The 15119-nt window shown below is 34.7% G+C and overlaps 1 protein-coding gene across 1 annotated transcript in view; it reads right to left on the reverse strand.

Annotated features, from left to right (window-relative positions):
- The window catches only part of LOC145669677 (uncharacterized), a 429650-nt gene that overhangs the window by 20254 nt on the left and 394277 nt on the right, over positions 1-15119 (reverse strand). The window contains exons 13-14 of the mRNA XM_081737933.1: positions 11827-11889; positions 10935-11025 (exon numbers count right to left, since the gene is read on the reverse strand). Of these exons, the coding sequence (XP_081594059.1) occupies positions 10935-11025; positions 11827-11889 (154 nt within the window). The remainder of the gene's footprint in view (positions 1-10934; positions 11026-11826; positions 11890-15119) is intronic.

The raw sequence follows: 15119 nt of genomic DNA on the forward strand, positions 1-15119 counted from the left end.
TTATCAGTAATGTGAATGCTCTCCTCACGCGCGTACAATAGCTATGTCATATATAACTATCTAGACAGTCTTTTAACAGTAAATGAAACCTGTATTACAGCAAGCACATAGCAAAATGACACCTCGAACGCAAGGGGTTAATTTCATAAGTAGTAATTGGGATTTTTGGATTTGAGCTTATGATGGTTCTTTTATGGATATAAAATTATTAAAAACAAATTCTTGATGATTTATTACGTTATGAATTAGTACAGGTTTATGAATGCTTTTTATTTTCGTTCCCTTTTATGGCATAAAATTTGGAGATTGTTATCTCTTTGATGAGATGGTATATAATTGGACTAACACTGGTGCAAATGAAATATTTAGTTTTACGTTCCACACTTATGCCGGTTAGGCTAAAGGAGACGGTGACGATAAGAAATGAATGATTTGGTGGAATGAAAGTGTGGGAGAAAATTCGAGTCTCCCGAGCATAATGTTGCCCACCACAAAACTATTTTCGCGGGGTTTGAACCAGGGACCCCATACAGCAGAGCTGAACGCTCTACCACTGAGCCACCGCGTCCCCTACTGGTGGGAATGAATTAGAGGTATTTGGTTCGAGCTAATGTGTTTGTTTGACGTCACTGAACTGGGATTTTTAGCTTCGAGGTTATGATGGCTAGTTTCGGTTCCTTTTATGGGTATAAAATTACTAAAACAAGGTCTTTGATCTCTTTCTTGATGATCTATTGCATTATGAATTAGTAGACCCAAGTAATAGTATGAATTAGTATTAGTATTAATATGAAACTCGAAAACTTTGGAGCTCCTCCATAGCTAAACGGTTAGCGTATGCGCTTTAACGTGGGAGACCAGGCTTCTATTCCCGGAGGGAGCTCATGCGGTTTGGATTCAACGTTAATTAGTATTGTTGCTGATCGGGATGTTAAACTTAAAATTAACTCAACTCGAAAACTTTGTGAGGAACACTTAACTTTTGGTTAAGGTTTAGTTTTTATTCACTGGACTTATGGGACTCGACCCGCGATATTTAATTGTCAAAAAGTGTGTCCAGGAAAGCATACATTTATTGAGACGCATAAAAGAGGGGGAGGGGCGATCTCGAACCTGGTTAACAATAATTTATATCGTTTGTATTTGTTTGTGGATTAAATAAAACTGTTGGAAAGATTTAAAAAGCTTATTTGTGTATTGACTTATAATCATATGTTTGAAAGGAAACGTCATCTATATCGAGTTACATATGTTTACGTATTCGTTGTGACAGTATCGTTTGCATTCTTTGTTCGAACAAATATGGTGTTTAATTGTCAAATAATGTGTAATGGTTTACTTTGAAAATATATATTCATTCTTTGAGAAGAAGAAAAGAGATGGGATTATTTGATTTTGGACCTAGTTAGTATCTCTTGTTTTCGTTTGTGAATTAAAATATATGACGTTACATTTATTTTTGCTTAAATCTGATTGGTTCATTATAATAACGATTAATCATACTTATGTAACGAGATAGCATTGAGGAGTTATTTTTTTATGATGAAACAAGAACATATAGGCCTATATGTAATTGTTTACTTTGAAACAATACATTTATTCCTTGTAAAGGTAAAAGAGGGAAATGATGAGCTGACTTCGAACCTAGTTACTACCTTTCGTTTTCGTTCGTGGATAAATAATAATGACGCCACATTTACTTTTTGCTTAAATCTGATTGGTTCATTGTAATAACTCTTACAATACATTGTTATTGGGTTGAGCGATTTAAACGTTTAGCCTTCCAGTGTTTAGTTTAATTAGTAAGGACTTAGCTGATGGAAAACTGTTCCGATAGCACTTGTTATATTCTTGTTATATGTTGTTTAGGTTCTTGAATAAAATGTTCTCAATATTGTGTGATATTTGTAAGCTTGATTGGTTCTTTATTACAGTATATGGATGAGTATAGGCTTTTATAGAGCAAGGCTACATGAACAAACGTGATTGGTATCAACGTTTTGTAGGTTAATTTGGCAGAACCAAAGTCATGGTCTCCAGAACTAATGTTAGTATTTGATCACCTAAAATTGCTAAAGATACAATTTGGGAAGGTGTCTAACCTCATGTATTCTCTTTATTACGTTATAGGCATGCACAGTCTACATTTGTACCGTGTCATGCGAAAACGAACTAAGCGCCACTTTCATACTTTTGAGAAAATTACGTTTAAGGGTTGATGTCCAACATTAATGTAGCCGTAATCAAAAGTGAAATTATGTTTCTTTTTTTGGAAAGGTGTTGGTTTCTCTCTCTTTTCGATTGTGCAAAACGTTCTAATGCTTATCAGGAACCAATCTTTGCATTTACGTGGATTTTCAAAATTTGGCGCTTAGTTCACTTTTGCATAACACGGTACATTTAGTCTTCGAAGTTTAGTTGTGTGAGCTTTTCAAAGAAGAGTTTGCTGTCACTTTATTTACATATAATGAGGATATGCGTACTTTAATGCACTCCTCTTAAGCTATTTGATAAGAGAGAACCACAATACATTAAGGTCACCTTCTTGGTCCTGGTGTTAGTTCGTATGATTTATATCTTAAATAACCTTGACAGTTTAGTTTAAATCAACATTTCAAAAATATTTTAGTATGTGTCAAAAATTTTCAGTCAGTTAAAATGGGGAATTGTGTCACGGTTAACTGCCAAAGGTTATCCGGTTTTAACTATTCGATTAAAAATAAACGGTTTTTAACTATTCGGTTAAGAAATAAACGGTTTCTAACTATTCAGAACGGTTTTTAAATTTTTGAGTCCACTAATTTCCAGTTATTACAAAAGTTCAAGTGAAAATTTGATATTAATTTTTTCGAACTAGAAACGTAAACTAAAATTTTCGAAACATGAAATCAAAATTTTCGAACCGAAAGAAGTTGAAACTCAATTTTAGAACTAGAAAGTTGAAACTAAAATTTTCGAACAAAAAATGAAATGAAGATTTTTCGAACGAAAAATTCCAACTGAAATTTTCGAATTAAAAGTTTCAATCTGTGTCAAACTAAAAATTTTATACCTTGAAATTTTCAATTCAAAATTTTCGAACCAAATGAAATTGAAACCAAAGTTTAGAACTAGGAAGTTGAAACTAAAATTTTCAAACATAAAGTTTAAATAAAATTTTTCGAATTCAAATTTTTGAAACGAAACAATTTCACACTGAAATTTTTGAAGTAAAATTTTAAGTTAAAATTTTCGAAAGAAATGGATTTAAAACTTTCGAACGAAAACATTTGAATCCAAATTTTAGAACTAGAAAGTTGAAATTAAAACTTTTCGAACAAGAAAAAATCAAGAGTTTTCAAACCATAACATTTTCAAAAATTTGTGGACCAGAAAATTTTTATCACGAAATTTTCAAATCATATTTTTGCACCTAAAATTTCAAACCAAAATTATCGAACTGAACGTTTAAAGTTTCGTACAAAAGAAATAATTCGAAATTTTCGAACAAGCTTTTGGAAAGAAATTAGCAGAGGTTCGAAAGTGATCACTTATACATATTACATCTATGAAATAAACGGTTTTCAACAAATAACCGTTTTCGACTAATCAAAGTGTAACGTTAATCAATGGATTTCAAGCTCTAACTAGGCGTTAGAGGTAGAGATTAATCAATTTTGGGCAAAAGTAACTTTTCAGCAATAACTATCCACTATTCAAGTATTATAGTCATAAAAGTTCATCATTTCAGATAAGGAGAAAACTACATAAAATTAAAAAATTGGCAATGATCTGTTTGGTCATTACACATTTCATAATTCACAACCATAACCGTTTACTGATTTTAAAATTTAAATTGTCGAGAAGAAATATTTGGGAGTAAGTTTTAAGACGATGAACCGTTTGGTAAGCCATAGCCGGACCGAGACATTGATATTGTTTGAAATGAAGGTTAATCAAGCTTTATTTCTTCAGACAGTAGTAACTTACGATCCGTTTTAGTGAACTGTAACCTTTATTTGTTTAAGATCAACGTCGATGTGATGGCCAGCCATAACCGGACTTTTTTCTTATCATCATGAAAGCACGCAGTTTTTTCTGGTCATAGCCGCTACGCTACGTGAAACCCGAATCCCTACCACAGAACAAATATAAACGCATATTTTCAAGACCTTGAATCGATCCTGAGACCATTTTAAGAGAAGGTAACTTACCACAGCGATTCCCATAATCCATTTACATGTATTCTCGCAGGACCTAGTGGGTGTGGAAAAACGTATTTTGTGAAGCGATTACTGCCCGTCTCCCAACCATGATGATTATGGAATTTCGTAAGATACACTGGTATTATGCAGAATGGCAAGACGTATATGCAACAATGCCAGTTCCAGTAGAATTTCACGGACTTCTAGGAATGAAAGATTTTCAACCTCAAGATGGACCACATTTGATTATTATTGATGACCATATGCGAGAAGTGAAAAGCGATGTTGTTGATATATTCCCGGAAGGTCATCCTATATATTCCCGCATCATCAAATATTAGTGTGATATTTATAACACAAAATGTATTTCATCAAAGTAAAGCAAATAGAAAGATGAGTTTAAATTGTTTGCATTTGGTGTTGTTTAAAAATCCGCGTGACATAAATCAAGCATATGAGTTGTCAAATCATGCCTGAGCATCCACTGTTTCTACAAGAAAGTTATGCAGACGCAACAAGAAATCCACATGGCTATTTACTGATGCATCTTAAACAAGATACACGCGATGAAATGCGATTTCGTACAACTATTTTTCCCGACGATTTGCATTACTTTACGTACCAACAAAACATATTTAAATTATTGTGCATGTGAAAAAAATGACTTAGTCTGTCACGATGTCTCGTACAGTGAAACACGTTGAACTGCTACGTGCTCTGCACAAAGATAAACCTAGATTGCGTAAAGCTGTTATTAATGCAGACGCTTCATTAATTCATAGTATTTGTGAATGTTGTTATAATGCCTTAAAAGGCAATGTTCCACTGACAAGATGAGTTTCCCTCACGGATTTCTCCTCCTCTGGCAATCATTGTAAATACAGATCCATCTACAAAACTAGTAACCCATTGGATTGCAATTTATATTGATAATCGCGGTGTTGGAGAATATTTTGACAGTTATGGCCTTCCTCCTTATGTACCAAAACATGCTGCATTCTTAAAACTTCATTGTATGTATTGTAAACATAATAATAGCCAAACGCAACGTCTTGGATCATCCGTATGTGGCTATTATGCTTATTTTTATTTGTGCTGTAAAGCCCAAGGAAAATCCCTGTGTGAAATTCAATACTTGTTCACAACAATACCCTCGATTAATGATCGTAGACTACTGCAATATACCTTTAAGGTATTTTTATCATATTTATTATTGAGAGTATATTTATTTTATCATTATCTATTTCTATACTAATCATCTTTTTCCTCGTTCTTTTTACAGAATTCACAATACGAAGCTTTGCAAACCTGTGCAATGCTGCAAAATAAGGAAACAAATCATCACAATCGAGAAGAGGAGGAGGTCTAATGAAGAAATCCAACTCAATATACAAACATTGCCAATACCTTAGTGCAACAAGAAAGAAAAAGAAGAAACCAGAAAAATGAATAAAATACAATTTGTGCTTATCTATGTGTTTCTATTTTTCATTCCATCAATATGGTATATACAACGTTATCAAATTCAAAGTAATATTCTCTGCGATATAAGACGAGAACTTTCGTCATGAATCTTGTTCAAAATTTCCACCTAACTCACAGAAAACATTCACCAGGGACCCTTCGTCGTATCAAAGACGCACGCATCAAAACCAACTCATCGATCACGTGACCGTACTAGCATTTGACACCCTAAGGGTCAGGGGATACCCGTCCATACTTATAACCCTATCAAAGAGGATAAATTGAATAAATAACTGAACACGTCGTTGTACTAAAAATTTGGCAATTTTGTACGCATGAAAGGACCACCGAAATTTATCATGATACATATTGACGTCTTAAAATGGTTAAATTCGACAATTTTCAAAATTGAAGAGGGGGTGGTCCTATGAACCCCTGCCAAAATTTAAAGGATGCACCAATGTACCTATGTTTTATGATAGGGAATGGACCCCTATAAATGAACATATAACCATATAAGGTAATAGGACCTCATCAAAAGGGGATAAAATGGACCAAAAACCAAAGACGTGGTATAACGTATTGCTTACGTTTATATTTTGGCAATTTTGTATCCCTAAAAGGGAAGGAGGTGGACTACCCAAATTTATAATGATACATACTAGGGTTCTGTACTATTACACCAAATATTTAAATTTGGCAATTTCTAAAATTTAAGGGTGGGCCAAGGTACCCCTCCCAAATTTTTGAAGGGTGAACTAATATACCCACGTCTTATGAAAGGGAATGGACCCCTGTATACGCCCAAATAACTATATAAGGTAATTAAACCTCATGAAAGGGGATAAATTAGGTCAAAACCTTCTGAAATTTGACTTTTTGGCAATTTTTTACCCATGAAAGGGAACGAGGTGGACCCCTAATACTGTTAGAGGTATGTACTATGGTCCTAGGCTACCATACCAAATTTTTAGATTTGGGAATTTCCAAAATTTAAGGGAGTGGTCCTATGTACACCTACCAAAATTTAGGGGGTGGGCCATGGCATCCCTGCGAAAATTTAGAGGGGATAGTCCTAAATACCCCTAGGTCATTGACCCCGGGCAAAGGTCATTGACCTTTGAGAGGTGAGTCATTCGGGCCTACTACTTCATATTTCTAAGTATTATTTATGTTACGTTATTAGGAATTCACCATGATATAAATTATTAAGGTAATACACCATGATATAAAACATTTAGGTAACTATTTTTCATGATTGGAATAATTGTCTCTAATGTGAAGTCCTTATACAATACAAATTTTATAAATGTTTCATTTACTGCGTACTCTAAGTACTCTATCCATAGTATTTTAAACACTTCCTAGCGAACATATTCACATCAATGTAAAGGATATTGAACAAACTTACTTTCTTGACTGATTAATACGCAGGTATTTTCTTTATAGCACATAATAGTTGTGCCAGTGTGTCGTGTGGTGCTCGGTACAAGTACGAAACATTTAATTGTCAACGAAACACGATAAAAATAATAAAAATATAGTATCATAACATAAAGACTTTGCAATATTGTTTATTTCATTCTCCGCTACATATTTGTTTTTGCTAACACATCGACTGCCCATGGTCATTTTTGAAGGTGGACTATGGCACCAACGTATGTCTGCCTTATGGTCTCCACCGGATCACGAAGCGATATTCAAATTATACGTAACTAGACACTTCAATATTCAATATTACAAGTTTTTGGAACCAGATCTGGTTCCTGGTGGAAAAACTGCGTAAGCCACATATGGCTTATGGGGCCTCAGAGGAAAACGTTACGTCTAGGCCCTGTGAGCCATATATGTCTCACATGAAAAACAAGGAAACTGACACCTTTTAAAATTAATAATGCATTGTTGCATACCATTAAAATTGTAAAAGAAATATATATTTAATAGTATGCAGCAATGTATTATTAATAAAAAAAGTGTCAATTACGTTGTTTTTCATGTGAGCCATATGCAGCAGACGTATATTGTCCAACCAGAGCCAGATCTGGTTCAAAACCTTGGAATATTGAATAATGAGGTCTCTAGGTAAGTATTATCTCAATATGCTACATTCTAAAATGCGAAGTCCAAGCTGAATAAAAGCCTAAACAAGTTGAATTTTCGCATTTTCAACAAGTTAACATTTTCACATATTTTCTGTGGATACGGATATAATTCGAAAAGCTAATGGGCATGCAATATAGCCACACACTTGATTCAATACATCGTATTGTAAAGAAACATAATTATTTTCATAGGGCCTCAGATAAGTGCCAAACGAAAATCAACGCGTGAGCCATATATGGCACACGGGGCCCCACGGTCAGTTTTAGTGTGAGCCATATATGGCTCACGGGGCCTCACGCAGCAGTTTAGTGTGAGCCATATGTGGCTCACATAGTTGTCAACGTGTTAATTCATAGAGAGACAATGATTATATTTTTTCAAGTGACAACTGCATCACTTGAAACCACGAAAGTGATTTAAATACTGTATAATATATACATTTCGAGTATATTAGAAGTAAAATAATTAAACAACGTACACTATAAGAATTCTCAAAAGGATAACACGTATGACAAAATAAATATATTTTAAATTCGATATTTTACTCGTTGATGTCATATTCAAATTAATACACTGCAGAAGAAACATAAATACATTTTGATCCATTAACCCTATTTAAATTATGGCTTTTTAAAGTAAATTACAGACTTTCAGTCAAGCAGCTACAGCAGCACTTCTATTTATCCTAGGATCATAGGTCGTACCTCATTCCCTTAAAACAAATATGAAAAATACTAAGGGATGTACTAAATGTATGTACAAAATTTCAAGATTCTATCTTGAATAGTATGGGGACACCTAGTTTAGTGATTAGTGCATTATGTTTACATGGTCTCAAGTTCAATTTCGGGCCGGTGATTTCCCAATTTTTGGCGTCAAAGCAGTATCGTGAGGCAAACTGGGAAGTCAGACGTGACGGCTACAAGGCCTAGGAATGCTCCCGATACGCTGGTTAGCGATAGGGCCGCTGACAACGTGTTCGTCGTTACGCTAGACGTAGTTCGACCAATCGCTAACAGGTGGCGTGGAGCGACTCAAGGTGCACAAATTGGCCCGTTACACCAAGTTGGTTTGGTCTTATCTTGAGCAGTAAGGGCGGGAAAATTTTTTACCAATGAGCTAAGAACACCTTATTCTAGGACTATGGTTCGTACGTCACTCTCTTCAGAATAGAACGAACTTTTAAAAGGTAAAAAATCGTGAAAAAAGGATATTTTGTTTAAAAATATCTTTTAGAAAGCATTTTACATCTCTGGAACTCCCTATTTTAACGTAGAGATCTGAAAACAAATCTGAAAAATACTAAGGGGTGCACTGAATGTGTGTATACAATTTCAATCTTTTAGATGCAAAAGGAAGGCCCCCACAATAATATCTCCACAATACCACAGATTCCCGTATAAAACAGGATTTCAGGCACAAATTTCTGGAGACATCCCTATTAATCCTAGGATCATGGTTCGTACATCGTTCTCTTCAGAATAGGACACTCTTTCAAACGTTGCCATCCCCTTGTCTCTATCACGTATCTGAGGCGGAGAAAGCGCAAAAAAGGATTTTTAAATATTTTTTTTTTTACCCTTTTGCCCCTGTGGACTCCCCTGTTTTAACTAAGATATATGAAAAATCTGAAAAATGCTAAAGGAGGCACTAAATGTGTGTACAAAATTTCAACCTTCTAGGTGCAAAAGTAAGCCCGCCAAAAATAATAAAAATAGGCATAACAAAAAAAAATACTTTTTGAAGTCATGACATCATCACGCTCTGTCTCGAAGCAGAAAGGTGTAAAAGCGCACGTAACGTGTCTTGCAATGCCTCCAGAGTTGAAACCAAAAACAAACAAACAAAGAAACAAAAAACCGAAGTAAAAACATTATTGGTACCTTTTTAAATCGAATAATGAAGATTGTACCCAATCACCAAAATATAGGTGATATAATTTAAAAGGGTTAGGATTGGTTATTCACACTAAGAACATATTTTAATCATGAAATAAATAATCAGACGTGGGTTATATAGGCTATATCCCAAGTTCACTTGGGATATACTTATGTAAAGCGATGAAGGTAAAATATGATAACTGGTATATGGTAATAATTATTTTCCACATTGACAATTCAGTACAACAACAAAACATTGATCACAACAATAAATAAAACATGTTCAAATTACATAGTTACAATATTATTCAAGAAAGAAAGGTTTTATGGAACGAAATTTTGAAGAATCATTATTATTTAAAAAGTGTATTTATACAAACTTCCAATTATAGTCATGAGGCGTATAAGACATGGCGCTGTAAACACTAACCGAGCTTTGCTCTCAGGTTTTATTCAATTTTTACTCTTTGCATTTCAATATTTTTGACAATTTTGTGATTGTTTCAATTTTAGTATACTGTGATTTAATTTCAGTATGTTGATGCGCCACTTATTCTTCTTTGTTATTAACAGTGTGATAAACAATCATATTTAAAACAGGCAAATTCGGCCATTTTGGCACATGCCACTTTAGTACATAATTTAAAACAAATTTAGTGAAGTAGGCCACAAGGCTATAAGGCTGGTATTTCCTTTATAAATCTCCCGTAAGGGAGAACACTGAAACTTAAACTATAATGATTTCAGAAATGTTTCAATAGACATTTTTAATTTTTTACTTAAACGCTATTTATTTACTTATTGACTTACGTGAAGTTTTACCATAAGGATCCATAGTATAAGTTGTAGTAGTAGTAGTAGTAGTAGTAGTAGTAGTAGTAGTAGTAGTAGGAGGAGGAGGAGGAGGAGGAGGAGGAGTAGCAGTAGCAGTAGGAACAGGTTAGAAGCTCCCCAGTGGTTCGTTAGGTTCTGTTCTCGACATAAAATGGCCACGTTTTCTCCATTTTTTCCGTACATTTTGCAATCTGTGGAGCCGTATAGTCAAACTGTACCTTTACTTATTTAATTTCTATTTAGTTCTTTATCTCCAGTGAGTTGTACGTATAATCCCAAGAAAATAATTTTCCCGATATGCATTATCATGAAAAATTTTAAACTTAATAAATCTCCAAACACTTATTTCTGCTTGTATTGAATCGATCAGCATCGATTTAGAACGCAGAACTGCGCATACTAAAATATCATTCGACAGTAGGATGCAGTTTTACTGTATGAATTAATGCTGCATATAAAGTTAACATACCTGTAAGTCTTCTTTTTTATATCAAACCAGGTCTTCATACATTCGGGCAAACAATTGCATTTTTCGATCGCATTTTGTGAAAATATTTCACCTAAAAGAAATGTAGTGAGAACATATTAATTAAAACATCTTAAAGTATTTTATGAACTCCTTGATAAATTGGCGTTCGTGTCTGAATAGTGGCACGAATCAAAAGAGAACATAGTGTGATACGAAACAACATAATGGCTTAAATGAAATTGCAAGAGATAACACTTGGAAAACAATAATCCCTTACCTACTTGGTCTACAACAACTTTTAATGTTCTAATGTTGAAATTTATCTGTTACTTAATAGTTAATACTGCTGTATGGATATTAACCACATTATCTGTAAAATGTTGCCTATGCATTAAATATACAATAATACACTATTAATTTGTTCGTAAATGTACAAAATTCTAGGGAGATACCATTATAAAATTTTTGAAAGTGATTCCGTATATCGAAGTAATGATTCTAAAAAAAAAGAAAAAAAGAAAAGATAAAGAAAAGAAAAGAAAACGATGAACAAATTATTTGGATACTCTTTCATAACTCGATTATTAATAATTCAAAATCTGTTCCTTTTCCAATATGTTTCAACAATCAATGATACTGTGTACATATATAATAAACATTATTTCAAATATTATACTATACCCAAATAATTCCTTCTATAATTCTACAATTCGTAGTTTGATATGCCATATTTCGTGCTATATTTGTTCAATAGTAACTGATATTCTCTAATGAAACATGGATAAGAAACCCGTTTTCTAATATACAAATAATAATGTCAAATTAAGTTCATAGAAATTTCAAAAGTATATAAAACGTATACTATTACTTATATACGAGAACACATACATACCTTTCTTTATCTTCAGACATATTTGTCCAGTTAGGTTACATCTAGGATACCTTTCGAAGAAATCTAAAATAAAATTTAATTTATCCTTTGTTTATATATTGATGATCTAATGATTACTCTTTGATAATATATACTTTATCATCAATATCATGCAACTTTCCTTGAACATTTTTATACTAATCATGACTACGAATCATTTCATATCCTTAGTAAATGTAAACTGTATTAGTGTGAGGGCATATGTTTTAGGAACACAAATTAGTCTGAAAAGTTACTATCTTAACGTATAGAATCTTTAATGTTAACGATTGCTCAGGATACCTGCAACAAAAGTATAAAAATAACCAGAAAAGTTCTTTCGCTTTTTGACCGTGAGTTGAATGTGAATGGAGGTAAGACAAAAATCAGTTGTTGGTGTAGGTATATCCAATATAATATCGGTTGTGGCAGTTCAGTTACGCCGTAAACTTGCGTCATTGTAGAGTGAACATGGTACCTTCACAGAGCCTTATAAGGGCGGGTATGTTGTACGAGTTCAAACTGGGATCAAACACCTTTGCAGCGAGGCGTAAGATATGCCAGGCCTTTGGTGAGGGTGTTGTGACTACGTGAACAGTGCAGCGCTGGTTTAACAAGCTTAAGGACGGTAACAAACACTCGAAGACGCAGCACGTGCTGGAAGACCAATGCATGTACAAAATGAAGATTTTCAGGCAGCAATTGAGGTGAACAGTGATCAGATATGTGAGGAACTGGGACTACAATTTAGTGTGAGTGGGGAAATCATTCATCAACTTGGAAAGCAATACAAGTTGGGTCGATGGGTCCCACACGATTTGAATCCGGGCCAGAAGGCAACGCGAACAGACACCTGTATTTTCTTGCTGTCTAGTTTGAGGAAAGAGCAATTTCTATATAGAGTTGTGACATGTGATGAGAAGCTGGACCTTTACGAAGCTCCACAGCGCCGTCATCATTGGGTAGCATCCGTTGAAGTGGTTCCAAAACAGCACTGCATCAGAAGGTGGTCTTCCTGTATGTTTGGTGGACTGCTCGCGGAACCATGCATCGGGATCTGCTATCAGCTGGTCAGAGCATCAATATAGCTCTGTACTGTCAGCAGTTAGCCGTGTTCAAGAAAACATCGTAACTCTGGAGCCAGTGATTCTGAATCGCAAAGAGGTCCTCCTGTTACAGGACAGTGCCTAGACTCACATGGCTAGGATAACCCGGGACACTAGGGCGTGTCAATTTTGAGGGTGAAATATACTTTTTTGCATTTTTCATGATGAGGGGTCTTAAAATTATGTTTTTAGGTATGAGAAATTCAAATCCGCACTTAGTTTTGTGATTAAAGAAATTCTAGCTAGGTAAATCAAGATTTGAAAATGGCACAAAAGCAGTTTTCAGAAATTCATACTGAAATACTTTCGAAAATGCCATGCGATGTTATAAAATAAATTATTTTTCCGTGAAACATTTTACTAATCACCAAAAATATTGATATAAGATACAGGTACATAAGGAAAAGTATGTAACCAATATTTTGAAAAAACACTCAATGAAATTTCTGTACACATAGACTTACGTATTGAAATACTGTATATAGTTTTTATACTATTGATTTACAGTTACTACGAGCGGAAAGAAAACATTATCTTGATTACAAACTATTATATTTTATGATTATTGTAGTAAAAATACCTAACATTCTCCATGCTTCAAATGTGTATCTTCTGTTACAAATCTTGAGAAACGTATTTTTCATGTATTTCATTTTTCGTTTCACAGTTCATACACTTCTTACTTGCTACTATACTATTACTACATACATGCTACAATTTGTGTTGTCTTCGGTGCGAGCGGTTCCGGGTTCGATTCCTGGTGGGGTCACTCCGTCGAAAAAGGGTAAGACGCCTTTTTAGGCCAGCCACCCTGAATGAGTTTTTCGTGGGTTTTCCTCATTCACACTAGACAAATGCCGGGGTGGTACTTACCTTATAAGTTCCAGGCCGCTTCCTTCCTTCTCCAATCCTTTCTTCCATTCTTTCCCTCTCTCAAATCATTACGGGCTAAATGGCCTTAGATGCCGAAAGCACATAAATCTAAAATCCTAAATCCTACATTTGTGTTAGTTACATTTTGTGATAAAGTTGTCCTTGTTTTACTTAATACAAATGTATTCAAGAAACAGTAATAATTAAGCAATATACTAATAAATCACAAGTTATTCACAAAACAAGTTTCACTAAGTCCAGATTTGATTCATTTTTGTACACCATCTGTCGACTTGCTTCTTGAACTCTGATGTACCCCTCACGTTTCTCATGCGTATAGACTTTTCCTGCTGCCTCTGTAACTTGCTTCACACACCTTTCTATAGATTGAGCGTGACATGGCCACTGTGGTACTTTCATCGGAACGTCTACAAACTTCTTGACGTCTGCTGTTGAAAGTTTACATATCAAGGGAGGTTCATAAACACTTTCAGACCAATCAATCATCTCTAGCAGGAAGCATTGGGGTTGATAGCAGATGTTTTCCTCGGACGTACGGAGAGATTTCCCTGTGCTGCCTCACCTCTCAAGTTACGTATCTTTTGAACACCAGCTTTTCTTACTTCAATGTCATCCAAGCATAGAAGTTTCTGGATTACAATTTCAATGAATGCATACTATGCTGAGCGCTGGATCGTTGGAAGTATAGCATCCACAACAATCTTCTTCTGCATTTTAAGTCGCTGCAGTTGAAACAAGATTGTGGCGTGGCCCTTCCACCCAGCAGTGCTTGACTTTGATGTTGAACCAACACGGGTAATAGACACCAACAATGTATTCCACTATCCGCCTAAGGTTCATGAGATCTTTGCCATTAAGCCCATGTTTAGAAACCCACAAACGACACAGTCTATTTGTTGTGGTCAACTATTTTGAATGACTGACTGGACCAATGTCAAGAAGCACCAGATCCCGTGGAAGTTTTCCAGAGTGAATGGCCTGTGTAATCCGACATCCGTATGCTTGATCTTTAGATAAATCTTTTACGATATTTTTACTCAGCGCAATAAGAGGCTCTCCAATTGGGAGTTTTTGGAATGAAGGATAGATTTCAAGTTCAGTAACTGCGTCTAGCATATTACCATTAGTGCATTTCCACTGATTGTTAGACAAAGTTCTGCCATCCAGTGTTGTGATTACAGTAAATGTCGCAAAGGTAACTCGTTAGTGTGAAGAGCACACACTAACTAATTCAGCTTATGACCGAGTTTCACTTCTACCCAATGCATAGTACCA

The sequence above is a fragment of the Thermobia domestica genome, chromosome 14, assembly GCF_964235325.1.
Source record: "Thermobia domestica chromosome 14, izTheDome1.hap1.1, whole genome shotgun sequence".
Classification (NCBI taxonomy): domain Eukaryota; kingdom Metazoa; phylum Arthropoda; class Insecta; order Zygentoma; family Lepismatidae; genus Thermobia; species Thermobia domestica.